Genomic DNA, 20,075 nt, shown 5'->3' on the forward strand with positions numbered 1-20,075 from the left:
GTGATATGATTGGTTCCCAGGCTACCATAGGACAGGAAGCAGCAGAGTAGTGATATGACTGGTACCCAGGCTACCATAGGGTAGTGATATGATTGGTTCCCAGGCTACCATAGGACAGGAAGCAGCAGGGTAGTGATATGACTGGTACCCAGGCTACCATAGGACAGGAAGCAGCAGGGTAGTGATATGACTGGTACCCAGGCTACCATAGGACAGGAAGCAGCAGGGTAGTGATATGATTGGTTCCCAGGCTACCATAGGACAGGTAGCAGCAGGGTAGTGATATGATTGGTTCCCAGGCTACCATAGGACAGGAAGCAGCAGGGTAGTGATATGACTGGTACCCAGGCTACCATAGGACAGGAAGCAGCAGGGTAGTGATATGATTGGTTCCCAGGCTACCATAGGACAGGAAGCAGCAGGGTAGTGATATGACTGGTTCCCAGGCTCCCATAGGACAGGAAGCAGAAGGGTAGTGATTTGATTGACAACCTGGGGCTTTCAGAGAGGTGCAGGAGAGGTTCCTCAGCACCTCCTTTTCCTGCGTTCTCCTCCATCACCTCCCTTTCGACCTCCTCCTCCAGCTCGGCAAAGGTCATGGGCTCCCTCAGCTCCTCGGCCAGGGCTGTATAAACGGCCATCAGCTGGCTGCGGGTCAGCAGGACGCCACCGGGGGGAGGACTGGAGGGAGAGAGGGGGAGTCAGTTTAGACTGGGAGGACTGGAGGGAGAGAGGGGGAGTTAGTTTAGACTGGGAGGACTGGAGGGAGAGAGGGGGAGTTAGTTTAGAATGGGAGGACTGGAGGGAGAGAGGGGGAGGCAGTTTAGACTGGGAGGACTGGAGGGAGAGAGGGGGAGTCAGTTTAGACTGGGAGGACTGGAGGGAGAGAGGGGGAGTCAGTTTAGACTGGGAGGACTGGAGGGAGAGGGGGGAGTCAGTTTAGACTGGGAGGACTGGAGGGAGAGAGGGGGAGTCAGTTTAGACTGGGAGGACTGGAGGGAGAGAGAGAGGGGGAGTCAGTTTAGACTGGGAGGACTGGAGGGAGAGAGAGAGAGGGGGAGTCAGTTTAGACTGGGAGGACTGGAGGGAGAGAGAGAGAGGGGGAGTCAGTTTAGACTGGGAGGACTGGAGGGAGAGAGAGAGAGGGGGAGTCAGTTTAGACTGGGAGGACTGGAGGGAGAGAGAGAGAGGGGGGAGTCAGTTTAGACTGGGAGGACTGGAGGGAGAGAGAGGGGGAGGCAGTTTAGACTGGGAGGACTGGAGGGAGAGAGAGAGGGGGAGGCAGTTTAGACTGGGAGGACTGGAGGGAGAGAGAGAGGGGGAGGCAGTTTAGACTGGGAGGACTGGAGGGAGAGAGAGAGGGGAGGCAGTTTAGACTGGGAGGACTGGAGGGAGAGAGAGGGGGAGGCAGTTTAGACTGGGAGGACTGGAGGGAGAGAGGGAGAGGCAGTTTAGACTGGGAGGACTGGAGGGAGAGAGAGGGGGAGGCAGTTTAGACTGGGAGGACTGGAGGGAGAGAGGGAGAGGCAGTTTAGACTGGGAGGACTGGAGGGAGAGAGAGGGGGAGGCAGTTTAGACTGGGAGGACTGGAGGGAGAGAGAGGGGGGAGGCAGTTTAGACTGGGAGGACTGGAGGGAGAGAGGGAGAGGCAGTTTAGACTGGGAGGACTGGAGGGAGAGAGAGGGGGAGGCAGTTTAGACTGGGAGGACTGGAGGGAGAGAGGGAGAGGCAGTTTAGACTGGGAGGACTGGAGGGAGAGAGAGGGGGAGGCAGTTTAGACTGGGAGGACTGGAGGGAGAGAGAGGGGGAGGCAGTTTAGACTGGGAGGACTGGAGAGAGAGGGAGAGGCAGTTTAGACTGGGAGGACTGGAGGGACAGAGGGAGAGGCAGTTTAGACTGGGAGGACTGGAGGGAGAGAGAGGGAGAGCAGCCATACGATGGTAAACATCTGAACAGATTGGTGACGACTTGAAGAGAGGAATGAAGGTTGTACTTTAATGTTAAAGTTCTCTAATCAAGTTGTCGACCTCAGTGAGCTCAAAGTATTGGGAGTTTTGGGTAGTGACACTACCCTGTCTATCCACACACCGTGGGGCCCCCTGTCTATCCACACACCGTGGGGCCCCTGTCTATCCACACACGTGGGGCCCCCTGTCTATCCACACACCGTGGGGCCCCCTGTCTATCCACACACCGTGGGGCCCCCTCTCTATCCACACACCGTGGGGCCCCCTCTCTATCCACACACCGTGGGGCCCCCTCTCTATCCACACACCGTGGGGCCCCCTCTCTATCCACACACCGTGGGGCCCCCTCTCTATCCACACACCGTGGGGCCCCCTCTCTATCCACACACCGTGGGGCCCCCTCTCTATCCACACACCGTGGGGCCCCCTCTCTATCCACACACCGTGGGGCCCCCTCTCTATCCACACACCGTGGGGGCCCCTCTCTATCCACACACCGTGGGGCCCCCTCTATCCACACACCGTGGGCCCCTCTCTATCCACACGGTAACTGGAAATCATGTTGTCACAATAACTGAACTAAAAGTGCTTTCTAAAGTGATTGATTGACATCGGATCAATAAGCTACCTGGGTTTGTGTCTGGATGTCTTCTCCTCTGTTGCTGGTAGAAGCTGGTCCTCTGGCTGAGGGTCTGAGGGACAGTCTCCTTCCTCTGCATCCTGTCCTGCCTCCCGTCTCTTCACCACCAGCTGTCTGGCAGCCTGATATTCACACAGACAGATCTCAGTTCAGTTAGGAACAGTGGGTTAGGGAGACAGATCTCAGTTCAGGTTAGGGAGACAGATCTCAGACCAGGTTAGGAACAGTGGGTTAGGGAGACAGATCTCAGTTCAGTTAGGAACAGTGGGTTAGGGAGACAGATCTCAGTTCAGGTTAGGAACAGTGGGTTAGGGAGACAGATCTCAGACCAGGTTAGGAACAGTGGGTTAGGGAGACAGATCTCAGTTCAGGTTAGGAACAGTGGGTTAGGGAGACAGATCTCAGTTCAGTTAGGAACAGTGGGTTAGGGAGACAGATCTCAGTTCAGTTAGGAACAGTGGGTTAGGGAGACAGATCTGAGTTCAGTTAGGAACAGTGGGTTATGGAGAGGGACAGATCTCAGTTCAGTTAGGAACAGTGGGTTAGGAGACAGATCTCAGTCCAGGTAATACACTATATATGGAGAGGGGACACAGCCAGACTGATGCTGAGGTAATACACTATGGAGAGGGGACACAGCCAGACTGATGCTGAGGTAATACACTATGGAGAGGGGACACAGCCAGACTGATGCTGAGGTAATACACTACACTATATATGGAGAGGGGACACAGCCAGACTGATGCTGAGGTAATACACTATGGAGAGGGGACACTACTATATGGAGAGGGGACACAGCCAGACTGATGCTTAGGTAATACACTATGGAGAGGACACAGGACTGATGCTGAGCCAGACTGATGCTGAGGTAATACACTATGGAGAGGGGACACAGCCAGACTGATGCTGAGGTAATACACTATGGAGAGGGGACACAGCCAGACTGATGCTGAGGTAATACACTATGGAGAGGGACACAGCCAGACTGATGCTGAGGTAATACACTATGGAGAGGGGACACAGCCAGACTGATGCTGAGGTAATACACTATGGAGAGGGGACACAGCCAGACTGATGCTGAGGGGACACAGCCAGACTGATGCTGAGGTAATACACTATGGAGAGGGGACACAGCCAGACTGATGCTGAGGTAATACACTATGGAGAGGGGACACAGCCAGACTGATGCTGAGGTAATACACTATGGAGAGTGGACACAGCCAGACTGATGCTGAGGTAATACACTATGGAGAGGGGACACAGCCAGACTGATGCTGAGGTAATACACTATGGAGAGGGGACACAGCCAGACTGATGCTGAGGGGACACAGCCAGACTGATGCTGAGGTAATACACTATGGAGAGGGGACACAGCCAGACTGATGCTGAGGTAATACACTATGGAGAGGGGACACAGCCAGACTGATGCTGAGGTAATACACTATATATGGAGAGGGGACACAGCCAGACTGATGCTGAGGTAATACACTATGGAGAGGGGACACAGCCAGACTGATGCTGAGGTAATACACTATGGAGAGGGGACACAGCCAGACTGATGCTGAGGTAATACACTATGGAGAGGGGACACAGCCAGACTGATGCTGAGGTAATACACTATGGAGAGGGGACACAGCCAGACTGATGCTGAGGTAATACACTATATATGGAGAGGGGACACAGCCAGACTGATGCTGAGGTAATACACTATGGAGAGGGGACACAGCCAGACTGATGCTGAGGTAATACACTATATATGGAGAGGGGACACAGCCAGACTGATGCTGAGGTAATACACTATGGAGAGGGGACACAGCCAGACTGATGCTGAGGTAATACCATACGTACCCTGGACAGGAAAGGATGAGAGAAGGGAAACAGGCTCTGACAGAACTGCAGCATCTCCAGTTTAAACTGCTGGTAGGAGACCTGCTGCAGGACTGAATGATCACTGCTCCTCTTGTTGACCAGCCCCAGGAAGATCGCTTTCTGGAAGACACATCACCCCCCCCCCATCAGCCTCTGGAGATGTTACCCCCCCATCAGCCCCTAGAGACATTATTACCCCCCATCAGCCCCTGGACACCTGTTCCTCAGGTTAACAGACAGAAAGGTCTCTCTGTCCCGTTCCTCAGGTTAACAGACAGACAGGTCTAAATGTCTCTGTCCTGTTCCTCAGGTTAACAGACAGACAGGTCTAAATGTCCCGTTCCTCAGGTTAACAGACAGACAGGTCTCTCTGTCCCGTTCCTCAGGTTAACAGACAGACAGGTCTCTCTGTCCCGTTCCTCAGGTTAACAGACAGACAGGTCTCTCTGTCCCGTTCCTCAGGTTAACAGACAGACAGGTCTCTCTGTCCCGTTCCTCAGGTTAACAGACAGACAGGTCTAAATGTCCCGTTCCTCAGGTTAACAGACAGACAGGTCTAAATGTCCCGTTCCTCAGGTTAACAGACAGACAGGTCTAAACGTCTCTGTCCCGTTCCTCAGGTTAACAGACAGACAGGTCTAAATGTCTCTGTCCTCAGGTTAACAGACAGACAGGTCTCTCTGTCCTGTTCCTCAGGTTAACAGACAGACAGGTCTCTCTGTCCCGTTCCTCAGGTTAACAGACAGACAGGTCTAAATGTCTGTCCCATTCCTCAGGTTAACAGACAGACAGGTCTAAATGTCTCTGTCCCGTTCCTCAGGTTAACAGACAGACAGGTCTCTGTCTCTGTCCTCAGGTTAACAGACAGACAGGTCTAAATGTCTCTGTCCCGTTCCTCAGGTTAACAGACAGACAGGTCTAAATGTCTGTCCCATTCCTCAGGTTAACAGACAGACAGGTCTCTGTCTGTCCCATTCCTCAGGTTAACAGACAGACAGGTCTAAATGTCTGTCCCATTCATCAGGTTAACAGACAGACAGGTCTAAATGTCTCTGTCCCATTCCTCAGGTTAACAGACAGACAGGTCTAAATGTCCCTGTCCCGTCCTCAGGTTAACAGACAGACAGGTCTAAATGTCCCGTTCCTCAGGTTAACAGACAGACAGGTCTAAATGTCCTGTCCCGTTCCTCAGGTTAACAGACAGACAGGTCTAAATGTCTCTGTCCCGTTCCTCAGGTTAACAGACAGACAGGTCTAAATGTCCCGTTCCTCAGGTTAACAGACAGACAGGTCTAAATGTCCCGTTCCTCAGGTTAACAGACAGACAGGTCTAAATGTCTGTCCCATTCCTCAGGTTAACAGACAGACAGGTCTAAATGTCCTGTCCCGTTCCTCAGGTTAACAGACAGACAGGTCTAAATGTCTGTCCCATTCCTCAGGTTAACAGACAGACAGGTCTAAATGTCTCTGTCCCGTTCCTCAGGTTAACAGACAGACAGGTCTAAATGTCTCTCTGTACTGTTCGTATTGTTCCAGGTTAACTGGGACAGACAGGTCTAAATGCTCTGTCCCGTTTCATCAAAACCTCCTTGGCTTTGTCAAAGGCCTGGTTCTAAATGCACACGATCACCAGCTAACAGAGAAAACAGGGTTCACCGTAAATGACGACAGGACAACAGGTTAACAGACAGACAACAGGGTTCACCGTCTAAATGACGTCAGTCCAACAGGGTTCACAGGTATAATGACGACAGACAACAGGGTTCACCGTATAATGACGTCAGGACAACAGGGTTCACTCAGGTTATACACGACAGACAACAGGGTTCACCGTAAATGTCGTCAGGACAACAGGGTTCACAGACGTCAGACAACAGGGTTCACCGTTATAATGACGTCCAACAGGGTTCACCAGGTTATACAGACGCCAGACAGGGTTCACCGTTATAATGACGCCAGTCAACAGGGTTCACCAGGTTAATGACGACAGACAACAGGTTCACCGTTAAATGACGCCTGTCAACAGGGTTCACCGTTATAAGACGACAGGTCAAAGGGTTCACCCATAATGACGCCAGGACAACAGGGTTCACCGTTATAATGATGACAGGACAACAGGGTTCACCGTATAATGATGTCAGGACAACAGGGTTCACCGTTATAATGATGTCAGGACAACAGGGTTCACCGTTATAATGATGTCAGGACAACAGGGTTCACCGTTATAATGATGTCAGGACAACAGGGTTCACCGTCTAATGATCAGGGGTTCACCGTTATAATGATGTCAGGACAACAGGGTTCAACCTTGCTTTTAATGATGTCATCACAACAGGGTTCACCGTTATAATGATGACAGGACAACAGGGTTCACCGTTATAATGATGTCAGGACAACAGGGTTCACCGTTATAATGATGTCAGGACAACAGGGTTCACCGTTATAATGATGTCAGGACAACAGGGTTCACCGTTATAATGATGTCAGGACAACAGGGTTCACCGTTATAATGATGACAGGACAACAGGGTTCACCGTTATAATGATGTCAGGACAACAGGGTTCACCGTTATAATGATGTCAGGACAACAGGGTTCACCGTTATAATGATGACAGGACAACAGGGTTCACCGTTATAATGATGTCAGGACAACAGGGTTCACCGTTATAATGATGTCAGGACAACAGGGTTCACCGTTATAATGATGACAGGACAACAGGGTTCACCGTTATAATGATGTCAGGACAACAGGGTTCACCGTTATAATGATGTCAGGACAACAGGGTTCACCGTTATAATGATGTCAGGACAACAGGGTTCACCGTTATAATGATGACAGGACAACAGGGTTCACCGTTATAATGACGTCAGGACGCACAACAGGGTTCACCGTTATAATGATGTCAGGACAACAGGGTTCACCGTTATAATGATGTCAGGACAACAGGGTTCACCGTTATAATGATGTCAGGACAACAGGGTTCACCGTTATAATGATGTCAGGACAACAGGGTTCACCGTTATAATGATGTCAGGACAACAGGGTTCACCGTTATAATGATGTCAGGACAACAGGGTTCACCGTTATAATGATGTCAGGACAACAGGGTTCACCGTTATAATGATGTCAGGACAACAGGGTTCACCGTTATAATGATGTCAGGACAACAGGGTTCACCGTTATAATGATGTCAGGACAACAGGGTTCACCGTTATAATGACGTCAGGACAACAGGGTTCACCGTTATAATGACGTCAGGACAACAGGGTTCACCGTTATAATGACGTCAGGACAACAGGGTTCACCGTTATAATGACGTCAGGACAACAGGGTTCACCGTTATAATGACGTCAGGACAACAGGGTTCACCGTTATAATGACGTCAGGACAACAGGGTTCACCGTTATAATGATGTCAGGACAACAGGGTTCACCGTTATAATGACGTCAGGACAACAGGGTTCACCGTTATAATGATGTCAGGACGCACAACAGGGTTCACCGTTATAATGATGTCAGGACGTCAACACCGTTATAATGATGTCAGGTTCACCGTTATAATGATGACAGGACAACAGGGTTCACCGTTATAATGATGACAGGACAACAGGGTTCACCGTTATAATGATGTCAGGACAACAGGGTTCACCATTATAATGATGACAGGACAACAGGGTTCACCGTTATAATGATGACAGGACAACAGGGTTCACCGTTATAATGATGTCAGGACAACAGGGTTCACCGTTATAATGATGTCAGGACAACAGGGTTCACCGTTATAATGATGTCAGGACAACAGGGTTCACCGTTATAATGATTTCAGGACAACAGGGTTCACCGTTATAATGATGTCAGGACAACAGGGTTCACCGTTATAATGATGTCAGGACAACAGGGTTCACCGTTATAATGATGTCAGGACAACAGGGTTCACCGTTATAATGATGTCAGGACAACAGGGTTCACCGTTATAATGATGTCAGAACATCAGGGTTCACCGTTATAATGATGTCAGGACATCAGGGTTCACCGTTATAATGATGTCAGGACAACAGGGTTCACCGTTATAATGATGTCAGGACAACAGGGTTCACCGTTATAATGATGTCAGGACAACAGGGTTCACCGTTATAATGATGACAGGACAACAGGGTTCACCGTTATAATGATGTCAGGACAACAGGGTTCACCGTTATAATGATGACAGGACAACAGGGTTCACCGTTATAATGATGACAGGACAACAGGGTTCACCGTTATAATGATGTCAGGACAACAGGGTTCACCGTTATAATGATGTCAGGACAACAGGGTTCACCGTTATAATGATGTCAGGACAACAGGGTTCACCGTTATAATGATGTCAGCACAACAGGGTTCACCAGAACGAAAGGGGAAGACATGAACGGACAACTACACCAGAACGAAGACGTGAACGGACAACTACACCAGAACGAGAAGACGTAACGGACAACTACACCAGAACGAGAAGACGTGAACGACAACTACACCAGAACGAGAAGACGGAACGGACAACTACACCAGAACGAGAAGACGTAACGGACAACTACACCAGAACGACATGAACGGACAACTACACCAGAATGAGAAGACGGAACGGACAACTACACCAGAACGAGAAGACGTGAACGGACAACTACACCAGAACGAAAGACGAAGAAGTGAACGGACAATTACACCAGAACGAGAAGACATGAACGGACAACTACACCAGAACGAAAGACATGAACGGACAACTTCAGAACGAGAAGACGTGAACGGACAACTACACCAGAACGAGAAGACGTGAACGGACAACTACACCAGAACGGACGTGAACGGACAACTACACCAGAACGAAAGACAACGGACAACTACACCAGAACGAAGACATGAACGGACAACTACACCAGAATGAGAAGACGTGAACGGACAACTACACCAGAACGAGAAGACGTACCAGAACGAGAAGACGAAGAAGTGAACGGACAATTACACCAGAACGAGAAGACATGAACACAACTACACCAGAACGGAAGACATGAACGGACAACTCACCAGAACGAGAAGACATGAACGACAACTACACCAGAACGAGAAGACATGAACGGACAACTACACCAGAACGTTCGAAGACGTGAACGGACAATTACACCAGAATGAGAAGACGGAATACACCAGAACGAGAAGACGTGAACAGGACAATTACACCAGAATGAGAAGACGTGAACGGACAACTACACCAGAACGAGAAGACGTATACAATTACACCAGAATGAGAAGACAACGGACAATTACACCAGAATGAGAAGACAACGGACAATTACACCAGAATGAGAAGACGTGAACGGACAACTACAGGACGAAAGACGAAGAAGTGAACGGACAATTACACCAGAATGAGAAGACATGAACGGACAACTACACCAGAACGAGGGGGAAGACATGAACAGGGATTACACCAAAATGAGAAGACATGAACGGACAATTACACCAGAACGAGAAGACATGAACGGACAACTACACCAGAACGAAAGACATGAGGGACAACTACACCAGAACGAGAAGACATGAACGGACAACTACACCAGAACGAGAAGACATGAACGGACAACTACACCAGAACGAGAAGACATGAACGGACAATTACACCAGAACGAGAAGACATGAACGGACAATTACACCAGAACGAGAAGGGGAAGACATGAACGGACAACTACACCAAAATGAGAAGACATGAACGGACAACTACACCAAAATGAGAAGACATGAACGGACAACTACACCAGAACGAGAAGGGGAAGACATGAACGGACAATTACACCAAAATGAGAAGACATGAACGGACAACTACACCAGAACGAGAAGACATGAACGGACAACTACACCAGAACGAGAAGGGGAAGACATGAACGGACAACTACACCAAAATGAGAAGACATGAACGGACAACTACACCAGAACGAGAAGGGGAAGACATGAACGGACAATTACACCAAAATGAGAAGACATGAACGGACAACTACACCAGAATGAGAAGACATGAACGGACAACTACACCAGAACGAGAAGACATGAACGGACAACTACACCAGAACGAGAAGACATATAATATAATAAATAATAATATATGCCATTTAGCAGACGCTTTTATCCAAAGCGACTTACAGTCATGTGTGCATACATTCTACGATGGGTGGTCCCGGATCGAACCCACTACCCTGGCGTTACAAGCGCCATGCTCTACCAACTGAGCTACAGAAGGACCCCTGAGCTACAGAAGGACCCCTGAATGAACAGGGGACATGAACGGACAACTACACCAGAACGAGAAGAAATGAACGGACAATTACACCAGAACGAGAAGACGTGGAACGGACAATTACACCAGAACGAGAAGACGTTTACACCAGAACGAGAAGGGGAAGACATGAACGGACAACTACACCAAAATGAGAAGAAATGAACGGACAACTACACCAAAATGAGAAGACATGAACGGACAACTACACCAGAACGAGAAGGGGAAGACATGAACGGACAATTACACCAAAATGAGAAGACATGAACGGACAACTACACCAGAATGAGAAGACATGAACGGACAACTACACCAGAACGAGAAGACATGAACGGACAACTACACCAGAACGAGAAGAAATGAACGGACAACTACACCAGAACGAGAAGAAATGAACGGACAACTACACCAAAATGAGAAGACATGAACGGACAACTACACCAGAACGAGAAGACATGAACGGACAACTACACCAGAACGAGAAGAAATGAACGGACAACTACACCAGAACGAGAAGAAATGAACGGACAATTACACCAGAACGAGAAGACGTGAACGGACAATTACACCAGAACGAGAAGGGGAAGACATGAACGGACAACTACACCAGAACGAGAAGATATGAACGGACAACTACACCAGAACGAGAAGAAATGAACGGACAACTACACCAGAACGAGAAGAAATGAACGGACAACTACACCAAAATGAGAAGACATGAACGGACAACTACACCAGAACGAGAAGGGGAAGACATGAACGGACAACTACACCAGAACGAGAAGGGGAAGACATGAACGGACAATTACACCAAAATGAGAAGAAATGAACGGACAACTACACCAGAACGAGAAGAAATGAACGGACAACTACACCAGAACGAGAAGAAATGAACGGACAACTACACCAGAACGAGAAGAAATGAACGGACAAATAATAATAATATAATATATGCCATTTAGCAGACGCTTTTATCCAAAGCGACTTACAGTCATGTGTGCATACATTCTACGTATGGGTGGTCCCGGGGATCGAACCCACTACCCTGGCGTTACAAGCACCATGCTCTACCAACTGAGCTACACAGGACCACGATTGCAATTCACTACAGTGCACAATAGTGTTGACACCAGTCCACGGTGTCATCTTATAATGTTGGACAGGGCTGACATGAAAATCAGGACAGTGTATCGGGTTTCAACGGGGGACCAATCAATGACTACACACAGTGTATCGGGTTTCAATAGGGGAACCAATCAATGACGACACACAGTGTATCGGGTTTCAACAGGGGAACCAATCAATGACTACAACACAGTGTATCGGGTTTCAACAGGGGAACCAATCAATGACTACAACACAGTGTATCGGGTTTCAACAGGGGAACCAATCAATGACTATAACACAGTGTATCGGGTTTCAACAGGGGGACCAATCAATGACTACACACAGTGTATCGGGTTTCAACGGGGGACCAATCAATGACTACACACAGTGTATCGGGTTTCAACAGGGGAACCAATCAATGACTACACACAGTGTATCGGGTTTCAACAGGGGACCAATCAATGACTACACACAGTGTATCGGGTTTCAACAGGGGAACCAATCAATGACTACAACAGTGTATCGGGTTTCAACAGGGGGACCAATCAATGACTACACACAGTGTATCAGGTTTCAACAGGGGGACCAATCAATGACTACAACACAGTGTGGCCAGATCTCACCATCTCCCTGACAGACTTCTGTACTCTCTCCAAGTCTTTCTGGGGAACCGGCAACTCGTCGCGGATGCTGTCCAATACGCTCAGAGCCGACTCCAGTGGCGTGAGGTCCTCCTGAGGGTCAAACGAGAAGTCTGTGGACGGCAAGAGAACAACTGTGTCCGTGATCTCAGACTTGATTTCCAAAAGACACGGCTAGCTAGCTTTGAGGAACAGCAGATTCTGGGACTTGGGGTCATTTCAGATGTCTCTGATTTCCAACAGGGAATGAGTATTAGTTCGTACTGTTACATAGATAGTGTTGTTATGTAGCTAGCTAGGAACAGCTGTTACATAGATAGTGTTGTTATGTAGCTAGCTAGGAACAGCTGTTACATAGATAGTGTTGTTATGTAGCTAGCTAGGAACAGCTGTTACATAGATAGTGTTGTTATGTAGCTAGCTAGGAACAGCTGTTACATAGATAGTGTTGTTATGTAGCTAGCTAGGAACAGCCGTTACATAGATAGTGTTGTTATGTAGCTAGCTAGGAACAGCCGTTACATAGATAGTGTTGTTATGTAGCTAGCTAGGAACAGCTGTTACATAGATAGTGTTGTTATGTAGCTAGCTAGGAACAGCTGTTACATAGATAGTGTTGTTATGTAGCTAGCTAGGAACAGCTGTTACATAGATAGTGTTGTTATGTAGCTAGCTAGGAACAGCTGTTACATAGATAGTGTTGTTATGTAGCTAGCTAGGAACAGCTGTTACATAGATAGTGTTGTTATGTAGCTAGCTAGGAACAGCGGTTACATAGATAGTGTTGTTATGTAGCTAGCTAGGAACAGCTGTTACATAGATAGTGTTGTTATGTAGCTAGCTAGGAACAGCGGTTACATAGATAGTGTTGTTATGTAGCTAGCTAGGAACAGCTGTTACATAGATAGTGTTGTTATGTAGCTAGCTAGGAACAGCTGTTACATAGATAGTGTTGTTATGTAGCTAGCTAGGAACAGCCGTTACATAGATAGTGTTGTTATGTAGCTAGCTAGGAACAGCTGTTACATAGATAGTGTTGTTATGTAGCTAGCTAGGAACAGCCGTTACATAGATAGTGTTGTTATGTAGCTAGCTAGGAACAGCTGTTACATAGATAGTGTTGTTATGTAGCTAGCTAGGAACAGCTGTTACATAGATAGTGTTGTTATGTAGCTAGCTAGGAACAGCCGTTACATAGATAGTGTTGTTATGTAGCTAGCTAGGAACAGCTGTTACATAGATAGTGTTGTTATGTAGCTAGCTAGGAACAGCTGTTACATAGATAGTGTTGTTATGTAGCTAGCTAGGAACAGCTGTTACATAGATAGTGTTGTTATGTAGCTAGCTAGGAACAGCGGTTACATAGATAGTGTTGTTATGTAGCTAGCTAGGAACAGCTGTTACATAGATAGTGTTGTTATGTAGCTAGCTAGGAACAGCCGTTACATAGATAGTGTTGTTATGTAGCTAGCTAGGAACAGCCGTTACATAGATAGTGTTGTTATGTAGCTAGCTAGGAACAGCTGTTACATAGATAGTGTTGTTATGTAGCTAGCTAGGAACAGCCGTTACATAGATAGTGTTGTTATGTAGCTAGCTAGGAACAGCTGTTACATAGATAGTGTTGTTATGTAGCTAGCTAGGAACAGCTGTTACATAGATAGTGTTGTTATGTAGCTAGCTAGGAACAGCTGTTACATAGATAGTGTTGTTATGTAGCTAGCTAGGAACAGCTGTTACATAGATAGTGTTGTTATGTAGCTAGCTAGGAACAGCTGTTACATAGATAGTGTTGTTATGTAGCTAGCTAGGAACAGCTGTTACATAGATAGTGTTGTTATGTAGCTAGCTAGGAACAGCGGTTACATAGATAGTGTTGTTATGTAGCTAGCTAGGAACAGCTGTTACATAGATAGTGTTGTTATGTAGCTAGCTAGGAACAGCCGTTACATAGATAGTGTTGTTATGTAGCTAGCTAGGAACAGCTGTTACATAGATAGTGTTGTTATGTAGCTAGCTAGGAACAGCTGTTACATAGATAGTGTTGTTATGTAGCTAGCTAGGAACAGCTGTTACATAGATAGTGTTGTTATGTAGCTAGCTAGGAAGTCACTTCATGTTGAACTCAAAACTCTCACCGAGTTTGTCACCGTCATATATCCTGGTGAGGAACTGTATAGCTCGAATCTTCTTGGGTGTGGCGTCGTAGGCTTCCAACGGCCGAACCAGATGATCTGAAAGAGGATGTTGTTGGATAATGTGTTAGCTAGCGTCTATTAAATGGGGCTAACTGCTTTAGCGCCTGTTGACGATAGGCTCCTCTGACCGGGGGCGTTTTGTTAAGATACCGAGCCCCCTAGACTGCTGAGACCGAGCCCCCTTGCTCTAACCAGTAACACTCATCGCCGCCGTGCAGTTCTGGAAACATACGGAACGGTACTCTCAGATCAGCGAGAAATCATTTTCAAAAAACAAAAGGTTAAATTACTACACACCTTTATAGAGTTAGTGTTCCCACACGGTCATACCTCCATGTTCCAGCTTCTACCCCAAAGCCATCAGACTGCTAAACAGCTTCTACCCCCAAGCCATCAGACTGCTGAACAGCTTCTACCCCCAAGCCATCAGACTGCTGAACAGCTTCTACCCCCCCAAGCCATCAGACTGCTGAACAGCTTCTACCCCCAAGCCATCAGACTGCTGAACAGCTTCTACTCCCAAGCCATCAGACTGAACAGCTTCTATCCCCAAGCCATCAGACTGCTGAACAGCTTCTATCTCCAAGCCATCAGACTGCTGAACAGCTTCTACCCCCAAGCCATCAGACTGCTGAACAGCTTCTACCCCCAAGACATCAGACTGCTGAACAGCTTCTACCCTCAAGACATCATTTACATTTACATTTAAGTCATTTAGCAGACGCTCGTATCCAGAGCGACTTACAAATTGGTGCATTCACCTTATGACATCCAGACTGCTGAACAGTTTCTACCCCCAAGCCATCAGACTGCTGAACAGTTTCTACCCCCAAGCCATCAGACTGCTGAACAGCTTCTACCCCCAAGCCATCAGACTGCTGAACAGCTTCTACCCCCAAGCCATCAGACTGCTGAACAGCTTCTACCCCCAAGCCATCAGACTGCTGAACAGCTTCTACCCCCAAGCCATCAGACTGCTGAACAGTTTCTACCCCCCCAAGCCATCAGACTGCTGAACAGCTTCTACCCCCCCCAAGCCATCAGACTGCTGAACAGCTTCTACCCCCCCAAGCCATCAGACTGCTGAACAGCTTCTACCCCCCCCAAGCCATCAAACTGCTGAACAGCTTCTACCCCCAAGCCATTAGTAAGAATATCACATTAAAGTCTACACCAGTTGTTGGGAACGGGCTCCTAAGTAAGAATATCACATTAAACTCTACACCAGTTGTTGGGAACGGGTCCTAAGTAAGAATATCACATTAAAGTCTACACCAATTGTTGGGAATGGGCTCCTAAGTAAGAATATCACATTAAACTCTACACCAGTTGTATTCTGTATGTTTATTTAAACTTTATTTAACTAGTCAGTTAAGAACAAGTTCTTATTTACAATGACGGCCTATCCCCGGCCAAACCCAGACGACGCTGGGGCCAATCATTCGCCGCCCTATGGCACTCCCAATCACGGCCAGTTGTCATACAGGTTGTGACCAATACAATCAGATTTAGACTTGACGAGCCATCTAGCGTGTTCCGAACACCTGTGCGTAAGCGTAAAAGCCCATTTAAATGTGGTCGGTCCTTCGTATATGGAGGGTGTGACGCAACAGCGGTACCTCTGGGGCACGCAGGGGCCAAATCAAGCCCCGTACCGCGTCGCCTCTCAAATGTTGTAACAATGCCGAGGGCTCTGTATAGTTCTGCATGTTCGGAACACGCTAGATGGCTCATCAGCGTGTATTGGTCACAACCTGTATGACGGTAGGTGGGGGGGCGGTACAGTCCCGTGTAAACACAAACTCACTTCCTTCACAATATCTCTGCACCGCTAAGTGCTAGAAGTATGAAAGCCCTGACTGAGCGGCAGCGCAGCCTAGTAGTTAGAGCGTTGAACTTGTAACCAAAAGGTTGTAAGATCAAATCCCAAAATCTGTCCTTCTGCCCCTGAACAAGACAGTTAACCCACTGTACCCCTGAACAAGGCAGTTAACCCACTGTTCCCCTGAACAAGGCAGTTAACCCACTGTTCCCCTGAACAAGACAGTTAACCCACTGTTTCCCTGAACAAGACAGTTAACCCACTGTTTCCCTGAACAAGACAGTTAACCCACTGTTCCCCTGAACAAGGCAGTTAACCCACTGTTCCCCTGAACAAGACAGTTAACCCACTGTTCCCCTGAACAAGGCAGTTAACCCACTGTTCCCCTGAACAAGACAGTTAACCCACTGTTCCCCTGAACAAGGCAGTTAACCCACTGTTCCCCTGAACAAGGCAGTTAACCCACTGTTCCCCGGTAGGCAGTAATTGTAAATAAGAATTTGTTGTTAACTGACCTGCCTGGTAAAATAAATATCAAATAAATGAGTGTAGTTAACTCAGCATTTCCCCAAACTCGGTCCTGGAAAGCTTTTAGTACATAAAAACGCAACAGAACGTTAAATGAACTAAAACTGTGCTGTACTGAACGACCAATTGAAAAACGGCGAGGGGTTATAGCTTCAAAAACGCACCGCTTGTCTTTAACAACGACAAGTCACCGAACGGACCAAACGTCTCGTTCAGTACAAAACGCTCAGCACCGTAGCAAACGTTGAAACGAAATGAACGCACCCCCGCAGGTTCAGTTTATGTCCTTACAGCCACACAGCTGATTCAGATAATAAATAATGAGTTGATTTAAGGTTATTTAAAAATCAGCTGTGTGGTGCTAAAGTTAGGACCAAAAACGAACCTGTTACCACACAGTTAGTTAACATTAACTAACCAGCTGGTTATCACGTGGTATAAAACTAAACGTTTATAAGCATAGCTAGCTAAACAAACTGTCAGCACGGGAGTTAATTATTCATGAACTATTTTAGGCAGAAGACGGTATTAGAAACCTGTATTGGGTTCGCGTAGATGCTAACGTTAGTTAGCTAACTGCATCTGTGAGAAAAACGTTACTAACATTGAAGGACGTCTCTGATCTCACAGAAATCACTGTCCTGTTCATTCCTGAACGCCTCAAACGCCACAGATATATAATAATCCACTATCCACCGATTAACAACACATTCCACATCGAGTCCGCGGTCCGCACTCGACTCCATGTCGATGTGTCGTGTTGCCGCCACATCAACGACGTAAATAAACTGATGGATGTTTCATCTGCCGCGCTGGTTTTAGTGTTCAGTCAAACTTCCGCCTGGCCGCCTTACGTTCACCTTACGCCCATCTACGCTAACATTACGCACCACGTCAATGACGTCATCGCGGCAACCCGATTACCATTCATTTAGAATTAGTGTTGTTTTCTTATCATGGCCCTTAATTTATAAACACAGTTTTTCTCCACACAGATATTGTATATGGAATAATCGGGGTATATAGTAGAAAAATACCTCTTTGTTTTTAGAATATTGGTTCCGAAATAATATCCTATTGGTGAGCCAACTGGTAAATGCAGAGGGTCTTTTACTCAGTTATAAGGAATTCTTATCACTTTACAAGGCCCCTGTAACACCAGAATCCAAGCAGTATATCTCTCCAAAATAGTGTAAAATCTGCATAAATATGCTCAATTATAAACCTACTGATGTCTTGCCAGTTTTCTTACATGCATACAATGCCAAAAAAAGATGCAACGCTGTTTTTGGGTGGTCATTACAAAAGGAGCAATTTGAGTTGATGTTTTCCTTAAACTTCTTCATATAGTGGTTGGCAGGATAATATTTATGAATCATTTTAAAGGAAACTTCCTTAATTTTGTTAACAAGTAGGTATGTGTGTGGCAACATCCAAACTTTTTTCCAACAGATATTATCAATAAATCCATTCCAATAAGACATGACATAAGGTCCACTATACAACATCCTGCTGAAACAAGGTTCATATCGTTCTGTTAGTTGAATGGACCAAAAGAGAAACAAATCGTTCCTACTGATGAGTCAACAGAAGTTAGGCTCTGAGGGTCAGTTTTAGATGCCATAGATTCAGGCGCAGCTAGGAATTTTATTAACAGATAATTTACCCCATAGTTTAGGGATCCCCATTGTTCCTGTGGATATGCCTTTCCCTGTGCACGCCCTAGTCTAGATAGTCGACCATTAGGGTCAGGGCTAATTAGCGAGGCCACCGCTCCACTAGGCATGGTTACACAGGAGGGTCACAAGGAGAGAATTAGTATCTTCCTTATTGATTCTCCTGCGTTTCCCGTGGAGCTGGGCCTACCCTGGTTGGCCTGTCATGACCCCACTATTTCGTGGCAACAGAGGGCTCTCCCAGGGTGGTCAAGAAAGTGCTTGGAGAGGTGTGTAGGGGTTTCCGTCGGTGCTACTACAGTGGGAAGTCCAGACCAGATCTCCACCATGCGCATCCCCTCTGAATATGCTCAATTACTCAATTACCACCCCATCGACTGGGGGACTGTGCGATAAATCTCCTGTTAGATGCAGCACTTCCCAGGAGTCACGTGTATCCTCTGTCACAGGAGGAGACGGCGGCTATGGAAACACATGTCTCCGAATCTCTGGGGCAGGGGCACATTCGGCCTTCCACTTCACCTGCCTCCTCAAGTTTATTTTTTGTGAAAAAAAAGGATGGCGGTCTGCACCCGTGACTATCAAGGTATCAACCAAATCACTGTGAGGGACAGTTACCCGCTACCTCCCATCGCCAGTGCGATCAACAAAATTGGATCTCAGGAGCGCTTACAACCCGGTGCGTATCCGGGAGGGGGACGAGTGGAAGACGGCATTTAGTACCACCTCAGGGCATTATGAGTACCTCGTCATGCCGTACAGGTTGATGAATGCTCCATCAGTTTTCCAAGCCTTTGTAGACCAGATTTTCCGGGACCTACATGGGCAGGGTGTAGTGGTGTATATAGACAACATTCTGATATACTCGGCTACACGCTCCGAGCATGTGTCTCTGGTGCGCAAGGTGCTTGGTAGACTGTTGGAGCATGACCTGTACGTCAAGGCTGAGAAATGCCTGTTTATTTCAGGGAGTCTCCTTCCTAGGGTTCCGCATTTCCACTTCAGGGGTGGAGATGGAGAGTGACCGCATTTCAGCCATGTGTAATTGGCCGACTCCCACCACGGTAAAGGAAGCGCAGAGGTTTCTGGGGTAGCCAACTACTACCGGAGGTTTATCAGGGGTTTGGTCAGGTAGCCAACTACTACCGGAGGTTTATCAGGGGTTTGGTCAGGTAGCCAACTACTACCGGAGGTTTATCAGGGGTTTGGTCAGGTAGAAAACTACTACCGGAGGTTTATCAGGGGTTTGGTCAGGTAGAAAACTACTACCGGAGGTTTATCAGGGGTTTGGTCAGGTAGCCACCTACTACCGGAGGTTTATCA

General features: G+C 47.4%; 1 protein-coding gene across 1 annotated transcript in view; it reads right to left on the minus strand.

Moving 5' to 3' along the window:
* Positions 1 to 17,848, minus strand: part of LOC124021033 (telomeric repeat-binding factor 2-like) — a 28,297-nt gene extending 10,449 nt beyond the window's left edge. The window contains 6 exon segments of the mRNA XM_046336344.1: positions 493 to 681; positions 2,596 to 2,729; positions 12,511 to 12,641; positions 14,667 to 14,762; positions 17,681 to 17,825; positions 17,828 to 17,848. Of these exon segments, the coding sequence (XP_046192300.1) occupies positions 493 to 681; positions 2,596 to 2,729; positions 12,511 to 12,641; positions 14,667 to 14,762; positions 17,681 to 17,825; positions 17,828 to 17,848 (716 nt within the window).
* Between the last annotated feature and the right edge of the window lie 2,227 nt (positions 17,849 to 20,075).

The sequence above is a fragment of the Oncorhynchus gorbuscha genome, unplaced genomic scaffold, assembly GCF_021184085.1.
Source record: "Oncorhynchus gorbuscha isolate QuinsamMale2020 ecotype Even-year unplaced genomic scaffold, OgorEven_v1.0 Un_scaffold_1027, whole genome shotgun sequence".
Classification (NCBI taxonomy): domain Eukaryota; kingdom Metazoa; phylum Chordata; class Actinopteri; order Salmoniformes; family Salmonidae; genus Oncorhynchus; species Oncorhynchus gorbuscha.